The 21,469-nt window shown below is 39.6% G+C and overlaps 1 protein-coding gene across 2 annotated transcripts in view; it reads left to right on the top strand.

Annotated features, from left to right (window-relative positions):
• snx17 (sorting nexin 17) overlaps positions 1-21,469 on the top strand; it is a 50,828-nt gene that overhangs the window by 3,044 nt on the left and 26,315 nt on the right. For both annotated transcript variants that reach the window (XM_088936181.1, XM_088936189.1), the window contains exon 2: positions 20,066-20,140. In XM_088936181.1, coding sequence (XP_088792307.1) covers positions 20,066-20,140 — 75 coding nt within the window. The remainder of the gene's footprint in view (positions 1-20,065; positions 20,141-21,469) is intronic.

Here is a 21,469-nt window from a genome sequence, read left to right as displayed (position 1 = left end):
GAAATATTCGTGGGCTGCCCCCCAAGAGCCTTAAACTAGGAGTTCCTGCTTCTTGTCCTGGGTACCTACAGTACACACCTACTGGATTTTGTTGTACCTGAGCACTCAGATAAATAACTGAACCTTACTAGACTTAATAATAGGCTCAGTCTCAACTCTTTGTTCTTTTACACATAGCAGGTTGCCTTTTAACTATCATATTTCTTAAGCAATTCAAAGTCTCCAACCTTTGAAGAGGGGGAAAAAAAACCCCCTGCAAATGTTCTAACCAGGCAACCCATGGACTCGGCGCGTGGCAAAGAGCTCAGTGCCAATGAAGACCAGAAGGTGCGTGGAAACGAACCAGTTATGGCTTAACCAGTAAAAGAGCTCATCTGAGCTCAGGTCGAGCTGCGTTGAGGTCCGAGTTGGGGTCACGACGGTAGCCGGCCGTGATGCTTCCAAGAGGCGGCGCGAATAGTTGGCTTGGGCGTTGTCACCTGTCAGCGAACACCGTGTTGCCTAGAGTCTCCTGGGTGCTGCTGCTGAGGGACTTGCTTCTCCTCCAGTCTGTGCTGAACGTGAGTGCCGAGACTAGGGCAGCAGCCATTTTTTCATTGAGTGGGATGAGCCAAAAATGATCGGCCGGTGTGTTTTTTAATATCGGCACTGTAAATTTGCAGATGGGAGGCCGCTGTTCAGCTAGGCGGTCTCGGCTAGCCAGGGGAAAGGTTTTTGACAACGTGTGTGGGTAGCTTGGTCCCGATTCTTGTAGTCCTTTCAGTAAAGAAGTGCTTCCCTCTCACTTTAAGATGAACGCCCCCTTTCCTTTGGTGTCCTGTGGGTCGTGTTTCACTGTGGATTCTGCTTCGCTTTTGGATCCTGAGGACTGACTTTGGTAGTGATTTTGAGGACTTGAGGTCCCCTCATTCCTGGTTTAAGGAAAAAAAAAAGTTATTTTTATTTTTATCCTAGCAGAGTAGGACTTGCCCTTGAGCCCAGGCATGTATCTGCTTTGTCTTCTCTGGTCTGTTTTTTGTTACAAGAATTGTACATGGTATTTAAAGTGAGGTCTTAACTAATGCGTGTCCAGTACTCCATGATTTAAATACTACATTTTTAGGTCTAACAATCTGTATTAACATTATTGTTTTTTATTATTCCCCACATTGACAAATGGAATGTCCACATGAACATTTGAGTCATTTTCATGATCAGTTTCTCAACCTGGCTGTAACACGCTGTACGCGTCTTGACGTTAAATGTCATCTACCAAATGGAAGTTGAAGTCTTTTTGAATTCCATTTTAATGATATACTTTTTACCAATCCTTCTATACCAGTATTAAAACTTGGTGTAACTCTACGAGGGTTTAGATGATTGCTGTAAATGACAAAGAACAGTGGTTCTGTAAGTGTTAATTATACCCCCCAGTTGGAGTATTTACCTTTTATATGTTTTAACATAACTAGATCTTAAAGCAAATGAATGCATTTCTTGTAATGCCTTCTGCCCACAATTTGAGAATTAAATTTGCACCTTCTTTTTATAGAACTTTATGAAAGGTATTCTGAAAATCTAAAAACATCACATCGTATTCTCTGTGTCCATTCCCACTGTTGCTTTTTCAATTAACTTGAATGTGTTTGGTAAGCAAGATCTAGATAGTTTTCTAAATCCAGGTGATTTATTAGCATATAATGTCTTGGTTAGATTCTGTCACTGTTTTTATGGATGGGTGCTACATTAGCTGATTTGCAGTTTCTTGAGTGACAGTTAAAGATGAGTTTCACTAAAGACTACAGATAACATCTTGTTTCTTTAATTGCGATGGGTAGAATATCATCAGGTCCTGTAGATTTTCTTTGGATTTCCCCCCTACGTTCTAGTTTAAATGCTCGTGAATTTCTTTGAAGATTCTGAGCCAAGCCTGCTGGTTCCCTCGTTGTCCTAAACAAATTGTTAGTGCATGCTGGCAACATAGCTGTAAAACAGACCACAGCTAAATGATTAATATTCTTATATGGACTGATTGTTTTAACCTGACCCTAAGGTGACCCTAACATGATGTGGTACGTTTTTTCTTCATTTTGTGATGTACTGCTGTAGATCCTCTTATCTTTTGCAGATTGTTAGATTATTAAAACTATTAAACCTGCACAGAGATTTTTAATGTTAAGAGTTTATGTATGCTACAGGCATAATAAAGCTGTGTAAAGTGTCTTGCTGGTTTTAACCACGCTGAATTATTTAAAAACATGTCTTTTTAAAATATAAGAAGGTGTATATAAATATTCAACAAGCCTGAGAAATACAGTATTCTGGGAAAGCAATGTGTATATCGGGTGATACGGACAATTTAAATTTAGAATACATTTTCTCAGTTTCAGCAGCATGGAAAAAGTCACAATATATGTTTGTCAAGGAACACATCACTGTCAGCTTTGTTGAGTAAAAATGTCATTCATTGTCAAGTATATTATTTAAATGGTTTTGATTGTTGGTGTATTTGATGTGAAAAATGTGTCTTGGAAAGGCTAAATAATTTGATAGCTGATACTGTAAATATTGGTTTTGTAGGTGTTTTAATTTGGTTTTGTCCTTTTTTTTTCTGGATTGTGCAACAGAGCCGCAATGAAGTAGGAATGGGAAAGCAGAGTCTGGACGTAGTTGTGATAGTGAGAATTAATGCAATGTGCATATTATAGTGATTTATATACCCAGTAGCTCTGCAAAGTAATGATTGTAACGTCAGCAGCCAATTATTACGATTACAAGATTTAAAGCCAACTTAAAACTGATTAGTAATCAAATTATTTTTCATTCCTATGAAGGCTAATTGGCATCATCTGTTTTTTTTGGATTGTTTTAATATTCTCAGACAACTTGCTTCACCCTTTTGCTTATGTTTAAACTCCTGTCCTAATTGGAATGTTCATTCATGCTAATTTTCCTAAAAGAAAATTGAATCTCTGTCACTGCAATAGCTCAGTAACTGTTTGAAGTTGGTTACAATTTTTGCTCAGCTGCATATTTTTTTTCCTGTGTTTGTCGCTTCTGAAATATTATCCTAAGCTCGCCTGAGGTGTAATTGAGGACGGATGGCGTGACCCTAAATGACTTTCAGAGTAAAACTACAGACCCCGTATTAACAGTTAAGAGCTGTACGTAGACTCCTGCTCTCCCTTCCTGAATGTTCAGGGCTTACATGCCTCCTGCCATCCTGATTAATGTTTGTTCCATTTGTTGGGAAACCATGGGTTATCGCTTGTTATTTGTCTTTGTAAAGTGTTCTGTACTAAAACTGAATAAGTATTGTAAACGCACATCTGCAAGTTGAAGATGTGCACTGAATGTAATGGATGTAATGGCTCTGTGGAAAGGAAAGGTTGCCGGTTCAAATCCCGCAGCCGGCAGAGGAATCCTACTCCGTTGGGCTCCTGAGCAAGGCCCTTAACCCCAACTGCTCCAGGGGTGCTGTGCAATGGCAGACCCTGCGCTCTGACCCCAGGCTCTCTCCCTGTCTGTGCGTCTCATGGAGAGCAAGCTGGGGTATGCGAAAAGATAATTCCTAATGCAAGAAATTGTAAAGGGTTAATAAAGTGATGTATTATTATTAAGTTATCAAAATAAATGAATGATCTTAAAAACATGAAGGGGGCAACAGGTTTTGCAGTGGTTAGCATTGCTGCCTCGCAGTGCTGGGGGCATGGGTTTTGTTCCTGGGGTGCTATCTGTGTGGAGATTTCTGTGTTCTCCCTGTGATTGTGGGAGTTTCCTCTGGGTGCTTCGGTTTCCTCCCACAGTCCAAAGACCCACAGGTGAAGTGGCTTCTGGGAAAATGGGTCCTGGTGTGGGTGTGTGCATGTTTGTGTCTGCGAGCACCCTGTGATGGACTGGCGTCTCATCCAGGGCGTACCCTGCATTGTGCTCGTTGCGTGCCGGAATAGGCTTTGGCTCCCCCACAAACGCTGAATTGGATGACATGGTTAGAAAACGGGTGGAAAGATGGAAATCTCGAGGTTGTTGAGGTTTACCACTGTGGTGTTTGGTGTTATGTTCCCAGTTTAACATTAAGCACTTCTGCTGCGTGTTGAACTAGACTCATCTAAATACACTCTGTAGAGCACATGGAAAGTATATCCATTGCTGTGTGAAGTTCCTCTTCCTCTTAACATTAAAAGTTATGTAGTTGTAGATGGTGACTGCAGGATTTGTTTAGACATTATACATCTTACTTTTATAGAGATTGGCTGAGGCTGTTTTGTAAAGCAGAATGCATATTTGAAAGCCCTAAAGGACAGTATGTGTCATCACCATGATTCTGCCTCTAATCTGGAACAAAAAACTAGCTTTAGTGTTTTGAAAACAATAGCAAACGGTCGCTGGAGAGAGATTCTGTTTTGTGCTTATGACTGCTTCAAGAGAGTCCTTTCTTCTTACGTGAAACGAGTACTGAAAGTCAAGTGGGCTTGTGTGGATACCTCTTTGAACAGAGAGAAAAACAAGTGTGAAGTCCAGAATAATAAAATGCCGTTGTCACGTGTGCTCCAAATATGGCAGTGCAGCTGTAGTGAATGTCAGTAAAGAGGTCTGTACTTCTTTTAAGGATTTAAATAAAAGTTTTTATTTGACATTTATAGTGAATGAAGGTTCAGGCACAATCATCTTTAAAAATGATTCTGATTACTGTTCCATGTATTTTTTTTATCACAATGCTCCTTTAGAATGACCTTTGTTTTCAGTTTAAAAGTGCTACAAGTCTAGCTATGAAACAAAGCAAGCTACATTTCACTGAATAGTGCATCCACTGAGTGTATTGTCTTTACAATCCCTGAACACCCCTTTATCTTCTTCTACATTTCAGGAAGTTCAATATTCTGTTCAGTTTAATATTACTGCACTGTAGGTGCAAACATCCATTCATTTTTTAACTGATTTATCCAATTCAGGGTGCAGGGGAGCCAGAGCGGATCTCGGCAAGCAATAAGCACAAGGCATGGTGCACCCTGGACAGTACGCCTATCCATCACAGGGCACACATTGACATAATCATGTACACTTTTACATCAGGGCTAATTTCCTTACATACAAGTTAACCTACCTGTACGTCTTTGGATTGTGGGAGGAAACCACAGCACATAGACAAAATCCACATGATTTTGGAAGATGGGGAGAACATACAGTATAAGGTCTTTGCAAACGGCACCCCAGATCTGGAATTGACCCATGGCCCCAGTGCTGTGAGGCAGCAAAGCTAACCACTGCAACATCATGGTGCCCTTTGGTGCCAACATCATGGAGCTGTATAACAATTCTTATTTTATTAAAAAATCTTTAGTTTATCTGACATTATTAAAGGTTATTTAACTAGGGCCCTGTCATGAACTCTTGCTGCTGTAAATACACAAGTTTGCGGTGTCTGGCATATTTTTAAGGTGGAAAGTACCTTTCATCATGTCACTAAAGCCATTAGGGACATACTAATATGAATAACCATATAGCCTAGGATCTCATACTGAGAGTGCATGTGTATGTTTGTCATTTTATTCAGGGGAAAAAAATGTTTTTAAAGTTTTGAGTTCCTCATTTCAAATTGCTATTTACTTTTGGATTAACCTTTGTTACATAGAATTACCACTTTGTAGTTAGATCTCATCGGCTCTCCAAGCTGAGCAAGGCTTCCGGTGAGTCCTGGGAAGGGGGACCTCCAGAGAAAGCTTTAAAAGCTTGAAAGCTTCGTTATTGTGGTAGGGGCAGGCAGCTGGTCACATCAGGTAGGCACTGTGTAGAAGTGGTGAAGTACTCTGCTGTACGTAAAAAGCTTTGGGATGAAACATAGCAAGTCTCATCATGATATTGCTGATAATAAAGACAGTAATAAATCAACTTTGACTGTATACAAATTGAAACTCATCATTTTCCCACTAAGATGAAACCCAATTTATTTATTACCCTGCATTTAGAATAGATGGCTGCCAGTGTGGTTGTATTGACAAATTAGTTTTTTCATGTCAATAATTCAGACTGCCAGAAGTGCAATGAAAGTATGCTATCAACAGATTTGTTTCAACTGTTGTTAATGAGATAACGGAGTTCATCATGTCTTTATTGTACAGCAGCAGAGAATACGCCATCTCGAGTTTCCCAGTTTGACGGCAGGTTAATTTCTGATCATCACTGCGAATTGCAGAATTCTCTCTGTAGAATCCAGCACTAGTACAATTTATTAATCAGGGGGAATATCTACTGGGAAAAAAATAAACTTCAGAGCTGTTTTCATTTCATTTTGTACTTCATCACAAACTTATATATTTTTTTAAAACAATGATCTATCTTTAATGATAAGTGGGTAATGAATAGAATACAAAAGTACATTTCAGTGAGAATTAAATAGGATTATCCTGTTATTGCGTAAACTGTACAAAGTGTACCCAAGACATTGCAACAGTACAAAGTATGCCTCATTAAAAAGAGGTGGTTATTCACACACTTGTGCTGAAGGACTGCAGCACTTGAATCAATGTCCAGCTTAGATAATAATGTCTTGCTGATGCACCTGGCACAATGCAGCAGATGATTGTATTAAGTTAAATGTGTGTTTTATTTTTTTCATTATTGAAAAAACAAAATAATCCAAAATATGTTGCAAATGCTCATTTTGCATATGCAATGCACTGATCTTTTCTTGTTCACCTCCTTCCAGAACAATGCATTGAGTGTTGATCCCAATGGAGATTTATGAATGCCATGCACATGGCTACCAAGGGATGCTTATGATATTGAGAGAGTGCATGTGAAAATGAATTTTACATTAATTGGAAGCCTTTTAAATGTGGATGGACTGATGCTGTAGAAAGACTCAGTATTGCAGACTACTATAAGTGCTTGTTTTCAGCACTATGATTCACAAGAAACACTGGGAAGCACTACTGAATGCTAACAGCTGAATTCTGCTTCTGTATTCTACCTTGCGTTAATTACTTAAACCGTGAAAGAGTTGATTACTGAAGGCTTGTCCGTTTTTTTTTGCTTAACAGCTTTTTTAGTGTTCAGCAAAAGCAACTTTGTTTCCCAGCTTTTTTTTCCCCCCACAAAGCAGTTTCTACCATAGTTGCAAAAAGCATTTTTTTAGTCTCTGTGTTAAAGGAGCCATCATTTTCACACTGTGATTCACTCACAGCCTGAACTCTCACAAACTGTACGTTGTAAAATGTCCTGGGACAGCACAGTGCTGTCTGGTAGACACATTTATAGCAACAATTTATTTTTAATAAAAGTGGTTGACAAAAAATACATATGCCAAATGGCAACACCTTTAGCTTTGAGAAGGAAGGAAACGGTGTAAGCTGAAAATGTAATTACAGTCTCATGCTGTTTATTGGGTATTAACAATGGCAAACCATGGCTGAGGTCTGTCTTCAGTATGTGTGATTCAAACTGCTGCTATTAGCTCTTTGTTGAAGGAAGGGTTGTAATCTTGCCTGATCTGGAGAGCAAACATGTGGATGACCCAAGCTGTGGGACTGTGTGTACTGTACCTTGAAACTGGGCGGACAGCCCACAAAATGTGCAAGCTAGCACAAAGGTTTAGTGAAAACATGACCTGCATTCTTGTGCCGGAATTCCTTTATAGACAGACTCTTTAAAACACTTCCTGGAAGCTTAGGAACTGCTTCTTCCTGTCTTTATGTATAGCTCACATAACAAAAACGACTACATTGGTTTGCTGGCACTGTAATATTAAGTTATTGTCTTTTTCTATAGAGTGGCCACTATTAATTCTCATTTAGCGGGGGGTGTTCTTTATTGCCTAAGAAATTCCACACAGACTTTTCTACTTTAAATAAAGTAGATGCATCTAAGTGCATATAACCTTACCACTTGTTTTTCTCTAAAGGAAGCAGCACTGGTCATAAGTGTAACGTGGCAGCTTAATAGCAAAAAACTTCTGTGAGCATTCAGGCTGCCACCAAGGAGCTAAAGTGGTTGTGCTTGTCATATTTGCTGTCATGGATTAGGTGAAATGCACAGAAGCGTTTCCGTAGTTCGTGGTACAGCTGTAGTCTGCAGTTAAGAAAACTGTCTGGATCAGATGACAGTGTTCATTTTGGAACAACCCTCCTGGCTATTCTTTTACTCTGTCATTTTTTCCTACCATTGAAGTCGTCACTTGAGGCTACATTATGTTGAAAACTTGGTAAAGTATCAGCATGTACTTTCAATGAGTCTGCAGTTTTTAGTTACAGACGTTTTGTCCTGAATCAAAACAGTTTCTGCTTAGATGCTGATTAACAGACTCTTGATGAATTTTACTGCAAAAATATTATTTTTTCATTTTTATTAAAGACGACTCTTTCAGCTGCTTGTTTCAAATATTTTTTTCCCTAAAATGGTGTGTCGTGTAACAACATTACAATTACAACATTTTTGGAATTCCCAAATTGAATCATTTAGACATGCATATACGAACGCAGTTAATCATTATGCCATTATCTTTTCCATAGGCCTCATAATCAGAATCGGGCAGTCAAAATATTTAGGCCTAGCAGCTACAGGCCAGCTACAGTTTAGTTAGGGTTCATCAGTCCAATGCAGCCACGTCTTGCCTATTTGTTTTTGCTACTGTGTGTCCTTTTTAAAGCTCTTCTGTGTACAGTATGCAAGAGTGTGTTTGTGATTACGATTGTGGAGAGCAAGCTCGGAGACTGCACTAGGGGGTAAACAAAAATAGTCCTTGCTTCCTTGCAAAAAGAAGAAAAGGGGGACTGGAATATGCTGAATTTAAAGTGATTGTGATTTGTTTAGGATAAGGAGCAGTAGCCGTGACCTTTAGTCCAGGTCCTGGAGAGACTTCTAGGTCTGAAGCACCTATAGAATTAGTAGATGCTGTTAAGGTAGTTCAGTTTAGGTTGAAATGCACTGATTTGGTTGTTTAAATGAGCTGCAGAGAATCATTTCAGACATACTGACCTCCAGGCCTGGAAATGAAGACCGCTGTTCAGCAGTGAATTATGGCCAAAGATATTGTAATTGAAGGTGGTGAGAATTAAATAAGCCCCATTTTTTTCATGGATATGTATCTTTTAGAGGACATTTTACTTTGTGTCATATCGTCAAGCTAAATTTTTAGTTATCTATTTACATTACTTTAAAAAGACAGTTATGACGCCTTCCTTGAAACTGGTGGGGATTGTCAGAAATGTGCACTTTTTTTGTTCTCCAGTGTTAAAAAATACTGCTTGATAATGTGCATCCCAATAGAGTAGAGTGATAATACTGTATGATTTTAGTGTGTGGTCATTACATTGCAAATCGGGACAAATACCGAAGGAAAGCCCCCATGAATCCTGTAAAGTTACTGTTTATATTTACAATTCTTGATTTTTAGCAATATGCAAATAGTAAATCAGTGTCCAATCCCAAAATCTATGTGTTTGTTTACTTGTATTCAGATTGATGAAGCAGAACTTCAAAGTTCACAATGAATTACACAACTCAGATTTATAGGTAGTACTTTCTGCTTGTCAGAAATAAGGCCAGAAGCACTCTGTTTTCAGGGCAGTAGTCATAAGCACACAAAGTGTCATAATTACTGAATCCTGTGGTCCAGAGCATCAGCAGGACATTAATTTCATGAATAGTGGTTGTGTGTATTAAGCTTGATTAAATATGATGTGGAAAGTCATTGTGGGCATTGAAGCTGGATTAACTATAATAATTTTGCATGGTGTTCTCGAGGTTATTCAGTGCGAACGTGGTCTTAGATTCTGCGTTATTTAAAATGGGGAACACTGATCAAACCTTGAATTATATTTTGGTATTGTCAGATCAGTATTTTATCACAATTGGATGATGACTGCTTATTAGAAAATAGTATTGTGTAGTTAAAGAATTATCTGCAAATTGTTCCCAACCAGTTCTCATAGCTTACACCAGCTTACCTTACATCCCTTTTGCCTTCAGTCTTCTTTCTGATCATGCTGAAGTCAACACGCCAAATTCTGATAAGAAGTGCACAGTAACCTTCAGAAATGGCATGTACCCTTTTTTCTATGTCTTATAATATATTGTCTGCTCTTCCTGTGTTTTAATTTGAAATAAGTATCACTTCTCCTTACAGTACTATTTCACTTCTCGGGTTTAGCTATTGTTCTTTTTAATAACATGTTTCAAATGGCAAAGTGAGCAGATGTTAAAATCCCCCACATTAGATAGGCATTTTCTGTTTTGTTCATGGTATTGTATCAAAATCCTGTTACAGTCTTTTATATATCTATTAAAGAAACAATCTGTCCTATACTGGATAAAGAACAAGTTTAGCTGAAGTTTAACAGCAGAAATTATTCTTTTAATTTCTATTATCTCTGTTTATATTGCCTTAAAAGGATCTACATCACACAGGTTCTATCAGTGAATATAGTTTTTCTGTGTGCTCCAAAGTTTCATTTCCATTATTTTGCTTTGTAAATCTCAAGATGAAATTTTACTCTGTATTTGTCGAAGTTGGCAAACCTCTGTTCTCTTCTAACTTCAGTGTGAGAAGAATTTCCACTAATTTAACTAAAACTGTAACATTTTGAGTGTTCTCACTGAGTGGTTTGCAGATCATTCTTTTCTTTTGAAGGATTTGTTACATTTCATGTTCATTATCATAATTTACTCATATTTCTCCCAGCTGCTGCACCTCTATCCAGTATTCTGATATACATTACCAGAGTCTTCATGGCAGATTGCTGCTGCAGTTAAAGCTTTTCCTTACTGCATAGTCAAGGTCGTTTTCTGAATGATAGAAGTTAGCTCCTTTATCACCCACGCAGTTTTACAGTCATCAGGGACCAAGTCTTGCATTAAACTCCTAATTCTGAAGACGTGTCCTTGAAGCAAACGATCACACACAGGCTTCCAGACTAAAAAAAACAACAGAGGAGGCTCTGTAAACTTGAATGCTTTTCCCACTGTTTTGTGTTTCTGGAGCAGCTCTACTGCTAAATGCTTTTTCACACAGTTCTCCTAGTTGCTCGAAATGGGAGCTCCATGGAAATAATGCTGCTAACTTGAAATGTATTATTTTTAAATTCTTAATGGTACAGGTTTTAGATACCAAAAAATAACAAGAAAAGGTACAATTGGCTCAACAGAATCAGAAGTTGCAGAAGGGCTTAAATATGTCTTTTCTTTAAGTGGTTTGTGAATGTTAAGTGTCAAGTCAGTTCTTTTGGAAGATTCTGTATTCTTCAAGATCTCAAGAATGTTGTTGCATCAAGGTTTTCTCATAAATCTAATTTAGCAGAAACTGCTACAGGTTTTTGTTTTTGCTTCTGGAAGATAAGATCAAGCCTGATGACCTCAGTCCAAGCTGCATGTCTGTCTAAGTTTGTAACCTGTAGTTTCTTTCAATGGATAAAAATTTAGGCAAACCTGGGCCAAATTCTTCAGCATTAAATACTCTTCTGCTTTCTCTCATGTTGCAAAAAAGTTCCTGACGTGGATGTGAACAACAGTATTAAACATTGTGCAGAGTATTTTTTACTTAACTGGCTTCTGGAAGACTTGGCCCTGGTGTGAGCGTGTGCAGGTCTGTATCTGAGTTTTCCCTGCACTGACATGGACTGACATCCCTTCTAGGATATATCCTGCCTTTCACCCGTTTCTTGTCAGAATGGCTCCTACTCCCCCGTGATCCTAAATTGAGTGAAGTGGTTAGATAAACGTTGGATATTGAGGTAGATGGCTAATTATGATGAATTTTGTATACATTGAATTCAGTACAGTGAAGGTGAGACGGCAACCAGCCTGCCTTCATTTTGGAATAGTTTGCTTTTTCAGGCAAAGCAAAATCAGCAAAATCTATAGAGCCCTCCGAGTGCAGAAAAGAGAACAGGATATGCACAGCTCAGTGCAAGATGTATTGTGCTTGTTAGTAAAACCCTTAGTATTGTTGGGTGATTCAATATTCAGTTCAATCTTGCTATAAAATAGGCTGATTTGACTCACTACTTGCTGATGTATTCTCAAAGCATGTGAACCAGGCTATTTCATACCATTTAATGCATGTGTTTTAATTAGAAGTGTGCATGCAGTGCTGCATTTTGGAATACTAGGCAACTTAAGGAAACAGTTTGGTATAGGATGACATGCCATGATAATAAATTGAGTGTGTTTAGTTTTTATTAGCATTGTATAGAATCTGAAACAGGAAGTTCAAAAAAGTATTTTTTTCAAGTAAACAGACCATAAACTGGTGCTTTTTTATTTCTCTTTAAACCATGTGAAGAGTCAGTTCTCATCCTTTGATGAGTGAAGTTTAAAATAACTATAGGCAGTGTTAAAACAATGTGTGTCTGAGTGGCTTCATTTAAACAGATGAGTTTGTTAATGGATTCAGGACTTCCAAATAATAGTATTCTCTTGTCAAGCATCACCATGTGTTGCTGGAAGTGCTTGATGTGATCTATCCGTTCATTTTCCAGACGCTTCTTCCAATTAAGGGTCACTGGGGAGCTGGAGCCTACCCCGGCAGGTGACCGGTGCAGGGTGGGGTACACCAGGATAGGATGCCAGTACGTTGAAGTCCAGACAGACATGCACACACTCAACTAGGGCTGATTTTCCCAGAAGCCAGATAACCTACCACTGTCTTTGGACAGAAGCAAACGGAGGGAAAACATACAAAATCTATAAAGACAGCACCTCAGGTCTGGAATTGCCCCAGCACTGCGAGACATCACTGCTAACCACTGTGCCACTGTGCTGCCCGCTTAATGCGATACGGAAAGGTCGCTTGCAGACTCAGAGCATAAACAGTGAGCCCCTCTGTGTTAAAAAAACAAACAAACAGTTTGTCTAGGTTTCAAAAGGGGGATGTCACTTCTGTAACAGGCTCAGACGACTCAGTCCTGCGTTCCACATATGGTACGCTGGGTAGCCTTTCAGTTGGTGGTTGCAGCACAGGCCTAGAGCTGATCTCTAGAGGAGATGAGTTCCATCACCCAGGCAACCAGATTCAATAATGGCCACTGCAGACTGCTTGTTCACAGATATGCAAGAGGGGACACAAGCATTATCGGTTTTCCTCAGTTCAGTCTTACTGATTAGATATAGTTATGAAATGATACAAATTTAGCAATTACTGTCTTAGTTTCTGTGCGACAGCTTGAAAGGCATGCAGTGCGTGTGTTGCATACATAGACAGCATGCTGCTACTTTCCAGTGTTTACCTCAGTTCCTTCCCTTCTGTTTTGTAGTGTTGAATAGCACTTTTAAACCTTTGCATTTGATATTGCACAGAGTAGCTAAATGTTCTTTTTTTTTTTTACGTGTCCTATAAATCTTGATATAAGCAGATCACAACTCCCTACAGTATGTTTTTCAGTAGTATTGATTAATCCTTTTGTTAATAAACTGAACATGTTTAATCTGATAAAATTCCCAGGAATGCAATAGGCTTCTGCTATTATGCACACATACTCCACAATAATTACAAACCTAAACTGTAGTTCACTTGGTGGCTGTACTTTCCTACAGTGCTTTTTTGTTGCTCAGCATTTCTTTTACGATTAAAGGGGATCAGTCTTCGGGGAGAAGTGAGGTTTATTTTTACAGTACACCGAGTATGAAAACAAATTCTCTTGTGGCTAACAAACCACATGTCTGGGAATTTTGAGAATCAAATTATTTGGTTTCCTGTGTTTTTTTTGTCCTAGCTTCTGTTGCATTACAAACCTGCTAGAAATATTGAATTAAAATGAAAAGATAAAAGCTTTCATTGTTGTGTCTTAAGGACATCATGACCAAAGACTAAAATGTGCTGCCTAACTGGCATACATGACTCCTCAGATTTTAAACATAGGGACTTAAGTCATAAAGCATAGCTGGCTTTTCAGCCATCTAGCTAATTTCTTCTACTAATTACTATTGAACCGTGGATCTCATTTAGCTGTTTCTTGCTGCTGTATTTTTTATATGTTCCTACCCATTCTGATCCTTTGATAGCAAAGACTGCTTCCTGTAAGGCAGAATGTGTTTTTCCAGGAGATTTAAGATGGTTAAAATCTGGAAAACCCTGAAGTATGGAAGTGGTGTTATGGTGGTACTTTATTTTGCTTTTTAAATTTTTCTGTGATTTTCACTTTAGTTACCCTGTTGGTCAAATCTGCTGACTACAACTGTTAATTAACATGATGAATTTTCTCATGTTGTGATTTAAACAATAAAATGTCACTATAATATTGTACATTTTGTGATAGTGTTGTAAATTTCTTGCACTTAGAAGTGCTTTCTGTTGACGTATAATAATGTTCAACTGTTTATAAAACTTATAATATCTTGCATGGACAAAAAGGCTCTGGTGGTCTCTGTTAGAGCCAACATTTCTGTTACCTTCAGAAAGCTTTTGCCATCTGCCCTGTCACAGTTCTGTTCAAATTATAAAAGTTTTCTTTCAGTCATATCTTCCTTTGGTCCCACCCAGATCTTCTCAGTTATAAATTTAGATCAGTTGGCTGCACTGATGAGTCAGACGCTTTCTTTTCCTCTTTTTAAAACCATTCTTTTGAAACTCCATAAGAGCCTATGATCATGGTTTCACTACATTAAAGTTTCTGCTACAAATGGGTTTCTTGCTCATAATAATAATAATAATTGCTTACAATTATCTAGCGCTTTTCTGGACACTCCACTCAAATCGCTTTACAGGGACTGCCCTCCACTACCACCAATGTGCAGCATCCAGCTGGATGATGCGACGGTAGCCATAGTGCGCCAGAACGCTCATCACACATAATGAAGCCAATTCATAGATGGGATTATTGGGATGCAATGATTGGTAAGGGCCAATGGGAAATTTGGCTAGGACGCCGGGGTTACACCCCTACTCTTTTCAAGAAATGCCCTGGGATTTTTTATGACCACAGAGAGTCAGGAACTCTGCTTTACGTCTCATCCAAAGGACGGCGCCTTTTTACAGTATAGTGTCCCCGTCACTATACTGGGGCATTAGGACCCACATGGACTGCAGGGTGAGCGCCCCCTGCTGGCCCCACTAACACCTCTTCCAGCAGCAACCTAAGTGTTTCCCAGGAGGTCTCACATCCAGGTACTGCCCAGGCTCACACCTACTGAGCTTCAGTGGGTCACCAGTTGTGAGTTGCAGGCCGATATAGCTGCTTGCCCTTGCACCATGCATGAGATATTAAATGTGCCAGCCTTTTTGTTCATATATGCTGAATATACAAAACATTTGGAACGCCTTGCTAATATTGCGTTGCACCCTCTTGCCATCAGAACAGCCTCAGTTCATCTGGGCGTGGACTCAACAAAGTGTAGAAAGCATTCCACAGGGCTGCTGGCACATGCTGAATCCAGTGCTTCCCACAGTTGAGTTGGGTTGACTGGTAGTGGACCTCTACTCCATCTACTCCATGAACACACGTTCATTTGGATTAAGATCTGGTGACTGGGAAGACCACTGCATTAAGATTGTCATATTCATAGAACTATTCCTAGATAATCTCAGCCTTATGGCATGGGGCATGGTACGCATTTGCAGATAGATACAATGCTGCCATGAAGGGAGGCACCTGATTGGCAATGATGTTCAGATGGCCTGTGGTATTCAAACATTGCTCCACTTTTATCATGGGGTGCAATGTGTGCCATGAAAACACACCACCACCACCAGCCTGCAGTGTTGACACATGGCATGATGGATGCATGGACTCATGTGGTTTTCTCCATAACCTAGAGTCCTCCCATCAGCGTGAAACAGCAGGAACCAGTATTCATCAGATCAGGCAATGTTTTTCCAACCCTCCAGTGTCCAATGTTTTTGTTTCATATACCTCAGAAGTACTGGCAAACTCAATCCAGTGAACTTCAGAATAGAGGGTGAAGCACAAACCAGAAAGCACAAGTGGAAACTGTTATGGACCTGCTTTTAAAACCACGAGGAGAAGGCACGTCTTTATGCAAGAGTTGTGGGAGTATGGAATAAGCTGCGCAACCATGTTGAAACCCTGGCTTCTTTGGCAGAATGGTTAGCTGAGAACTTTGAATTAATGGCGGTAATCGAAACCGAACTTGATAAAAGGACTGAATGGCCTCCTTTTGTTTGTTAGCCTTCGATATTTTCTTTAACAACTGTAGCGTCAATTTAGCTTCAGGAATCTTAAACTCGGAAATATTCTAGGAAAATAAAAACGCTGATGAGGAAATTCCGTTTCCATTCCTTTTGAAATCATGCTGCTGTACATCATGTCTATGATTTTTGGCAGGTCTGCAACACAAACAGTTGTTCTATTAAACATTAGTTGGGGTCGTTGTTTTCCTTTCACAACCTTCGGGAGAAAACATTGCAGGAGCTGCAGGAAATCCAAATCAGATTAAGGTCTTGGTAAGCAGCTGTGATCCAGAAAGTACACACAAGCTGAAGACCTCGGGAAGTTGTTTTAGTACGAGGGCAGATAGCTTTTTATCATTGTACATGAATGTAACGAGTAAGCTGGTATTTATTTGGTCTTTTTCAGAAGAAGAATTTGCCTTGTTCATGTTTGCAAAAACATTTTCATCTCAAGTGCATAACCATACAACAGAAAAGGATGTCCGCACTGAAAAGCTTCCTAATGCATCGTGTGCTTCATGGCCATTGCATGAGAATCATGAGTTTTGAAAATGGTATTGTGGTATAACTTAATGTATTGTACAATCTCACCTTTAAAGTTTCTTCTTAATATTGATTTAAGCAAAACCCACACCTTATCAGAGCAAACTAGCTGTCACACATTGGCTGTATGTACAGTACTGTGTTGCAAGCTGCCTGATGTTTAAGTACACAGTAATTGTATGCTGTGCACGACTGTAGGTGATGACCAGTTCAAACGTGTCTGAGCCAGCTGTGTACTCTTCTTATGTTATTTTTTTTTTCTTGACTCTCCTGTTACTTAGCATTTCTCTGGATTTTCCTTCAAGATAACATAGATTGCTCATTCTAAAGATTGTCAAAACTGTACCAGGCTGTGCTTCTCGGGCTCCGATTTGCTTTTCTTTCTCTTGGTAGTTGAACAACAGTGAGCTCTGTAATAGCTTCAGCAGCTGTATGTCGTTAACCAGTTTTCAATGTGAAAGCTGGAACCGCGGCCGAAGCTGAAAGTTTCATTCTGCACCTGGAAACCTTCTCCCTCATTTACATTCAGCCCACAGCACTTTACTTGTTTAGGCTCAGAGTATTCTGCAGATAGTTCGGGATTGTGAAATGCTACGGGATAGAAAGTAATGCAAGGTCATGACATATTATAGCTCTTTTCTTGCTGTGTTGTGCTGTGAGTGCGGAATGTACGCCAGGCCAGATCACGTCATTATAACAATTTCTCTTTAATTATTTCAAGTATAAACATTGAATCCCACTTTTCATCAAGTTCCTGTGTTTTACATTACAGATACCTAGAGCATTTTGTCAAATAAAACGCAGTACTCCAGGATTGATAAAAGGAGCTCACGCAGGAAGTTCTAAAACATATACAGCTCAGTGTTTTATAAATACAGTTTAATGGGTCAACAAAGCAGAAAAAAATGTCGATTGGCAATTGAAGTTTTGTGTAGCATTTAGACCTATCGAATCAGTGTTACCCCTTTGGAATCTTGGAAGATGCTGATCATCTTAGACTGTTGCAGAGGTTATTTGTGTTAAAGATGCCTGATGCATTCGCAACATTGTTCATTCTTGGACTTAGTGGTGAACCCGTGCTCAGTCATCAGTAACCAGAGGCACACATTTTGCTGAATTGCAGTGTTCATGAGCTTGACAGATGTTATCCTGCTTAAAACAGCAGAGAATGTTTTTGCACTGTTGCATTTGAGTGCCGTGCAGACGTGCTCTGCTTCCATGGCTTTAGTTACTGGTCAAAACCTGAACAATATCTACAGAAGTTCTGCTATGAACAGAACAACTGAAACATATGTACTATATATCCTGGTTCTAGTCTAATGCTCTTATAAGCTAAAGAAGTGACCAAGATATATTAGGTTCTGAGGAATTTCACACACGGGTGGTTTAAATGAGCTAAATCCTTTTACTCTTGCTCCTGTAACCTTTCTTTTTTGCATTATTCAGTAAATATTAAGAGTCTGCAAAGTGTCATTTACGAACGTAGGCAAAGGGTAGTTCTGTTACTTTAAAGTTCATGATAGGAATTCTGCAAGAAGATGACTGCGGTTTAATATGCATCAACCATGTGTAAGGTTTTGCACATTTTGAGAGTGGGGAAAAATACAGAGCAGTAATGACATGCCTGCACCCCTCCATTAATTAAGCTATTAAACTATTTAGAGGATAATTTCATTTTACAAAGTGAGCTATTTTTTATCTTTTCAGTGTAGTGTTTCATAGCCGTTCAGGGACGCCAAATATGTAATGTAGTGGCTCTCTGAAGGCACCAGTTCTGTAGGGTTTGGGCATTTACTGAGACAATTATTAATTGTAGCAGTAAATCACAAAGTTGATTCTTTTGATGGCTTTAGAATCCAACCATGCGACATAACTCAAACAACGCGCACACACAGGTACTAATACACGAGGATACATTTATTAATACATAGAATATGCATGTAAACCTAACAGATCTTATCGAGAGGGTTATCAGAATACAAAAGGTATATATTCAATCAGTTACGAAGTGTTACACATCAAGAGGACATACGTTCAGTATATCATTCATTAAGACCGTTTCGTAAATGAACTTGGTTACAACTTCTACATTAGATACTCAAAACAAGTACATAACTCTTAGGAATTAAATTGATATCAACTGGTTGGGATAACAATTGAATTCTCGAGCTGTAATGCATTGAAGTTGAATACTCATCCAATTTCTGGGGATTCAGATCTCCTGCAGGCACAAACAATCAGCTGCAGGCTGTTGCTGTCCAATCCGCGCTCTCTGGCTGTGTGCCAGGCTGTGCTGTGCGGCTTGCGACGGTGCGCTGCTGTTGCTCACTGACCGGCTAGTTAGTGTTGGCTTTAACTAGCAAAGTTTGTGCACAGGAGAAAAGATGACTGTGGGTCCCAGCAAGTCAGGAAGAGGACCGGTTCGTTCCTGATGAAGCGCTAGTTCTGAATAGTGATTCAGCTGTCCACAGTTCCGACCTGTTCACGAGGCCTGCTGCTGGTTACTCTCTGGCAACCTCCACTCTAGACTCTTAGAACAAAGGAAAGTTCTGGCACTCGGACACACTGGCCGTTCCGTGGTTGTCCGGGCTGAGTCTCAGGATGGTCAGGAGGCGCGCTGCGAGAATGTCCTGCCCTTGGGAGCCTTCTGCTCCTGGGCCGTCCTGCCCTGGAATTCTCCTTTGAATTCCCTTTAGAACAGTCCACAGAATCCTCTCCAGAATCTTACTGAATCTCCCGAATCTGAATCTCCAGGCCTGTGTTGCCTGTTTTTACCTGGAGGAACTTCAGCTCGTTGATTGGCTGAAAGTTCCATGGGCATCAGAGTCCCACGTGGGTTACTCAGCCCTACCAGTCCCTGATTGGTTGATCAAGGTGAGATATGAGTCACTTAGTCCTGACACTTAGGAATGCAGTCCAGATGTCCATCCGGCACTCCCTAGACTGATAGGCGCCAGTGGATGACCATTGATCATGATAGCCAGACTTAGCTAAATGCATCCCCCTTTGGGAGCTGTCCTAGGAAACCTTAAATCACCCTGCACTAATGGTCTCTCTGTGGCTGCACCACAGAGATGAACAGAGAAATGGGGCCTCATTTGGGAAGCTCAGAAACACTTAATTCTGCCTTATTATTAAGCCTCGCCGCTACATCAGTATGGAATTGATTGCTCTCTGTGTTGTCTGGTTTATATAATCGTGATGAGAGTTAAGAGTTTGATGTACATTCTTCATCAAGTGCCCCAGTTTGTGCCCTTAGTAGGCAACTCTGTAAAATCATCTGCAGAGCCCACTGTCACTGACGTGGGCTTTGCCATTTGTCAGGGCTTGAAAAGTGAAGTGAAGCTAACCATAAAATGTCTCTCTCTCCGTTTTCATTCTTCAGCAGAGCCCTCACTGCTCTTCTCTGTTTCTCTTTTGCAGGCGTACAATATCCATGTGAATGGTGTGCTTCACTGTCGGGTCAGGTACAGCCAGCTGCTGGGGCTGCATGAACAGGTAAAAGAGAAGCATTACAAACATGTCTGCATTCACTTGCTCATCCTAGGTGTCCAGGATTATGTTAATTTGCATGCCTTATTAGCTATATCCATCGTCTGTATATGGTTTAGAAGAGCTTTTCCAAATGGCAGAACTCTGTATCGCATCCTTCCTTGAATGCTAAAATAAATACTCTTGTGCAGCTTAATTCCAACAGCACCATTTTGGCTGTATACTTACTAGTCATGTTCTTGGGTACATCAGGACTCTGTTTTTGGGATCTTAATCTGTACAGTCCACAGAACAGACATAGGCAATTCTGTTCTTGCAGTGGTACAGAAGTGTCTCCTGGTTTCCATTTCCCATTTGATTTTATTTGTATGATTGAGCTAGTTATTTGGATTAGAAATTGAATTGCAAGTCTTTTCAGTTTCTTAGTTACTAATCAAGATGAACCTGCAAAACTGAGCTGCATAGATGGGCCAGACTCCTCCATTGTTGAAGAACAAATAATAAAAAAATTAAAAAATGTAGCACAAGCATTATCTCTAAAACTATAAAGTCATTTGTTCTGTCAAGGAGAAATGAATCACTTTCTTGACACCGCACCTAGTTTTCCAGTTTACGTTTAGCTCCTTCACTTATCACACTTTTACAATAGTCTGCCCCAGTCTGTAGTTAACTGATTTATTTGCATACAAGTTGTAAAAACTTTCTTTATAGTCATGCCTTGCACTTTCTATTTTTTCTCTCTCCAAAAGTTTCATAATTTGTCCTCCTTTGTATTTTGAACATTTGTCTGATATTGCATCATCCTTGTAAATGTGATGTTTATAAAGTTGAACTGGCGTAATGGGTAATCTATATTGTGAAAACGGGAGCATGCACTGCATTGCTGCCCTCCAAAGTTGCTGAGTCTGATCCGGTCATTCCATAGCAAAATACAGTTTGATGGCTCAGCAACACCTCCAACATCGGATGTGGTGTTAAGCAAGGCTGTATGCTTATGCTAAATCTTTTTTTTAGGGAAAAAAGATTAAGCATAAACGTAAAAGGGGATTTTCTTCTTCATTCAGTTTAAGTATGCTTTCAGTGGTTGCTCAAAGGGAGCTTTATAGAGACGCTCCTATAAAGAGCTACATGCCAAGATCACATGAGATCTGATGTTAAGCTGAATAAGATGGCTGTCCTGAAGTTCAAGAGCAAAGCCGGAGGCATCCTGACTAGAAAATATTCCTATTTGCTAAAAATTCTGCACTTGTTAAAAACATAGAAGCTCTGATTCAAAACATCATAAACTGAATAGTCTGTGCACAGTTCTAACTTGCTGGGAAAGGACAAGGGGTG

Source organism: Atractosteus spatula, chromosome 2 (assembly GCF_055471065.1).
Source record: "Atractosteus spatula isolate fAtrSpa1 chromosome 2, fAtrSpa1.hap1, whole genome shotgun sequence".
Taxonomy (NCBI): Eukaryota; Metazoa; Chordata; class Actinopteri; order Semionotiformes; family Lepisosteidae; genus Atractosteus; species Atractosteus spatula.
This window is presented reverse-complemented; position numbering and strand designations above follow the sequence as displayed.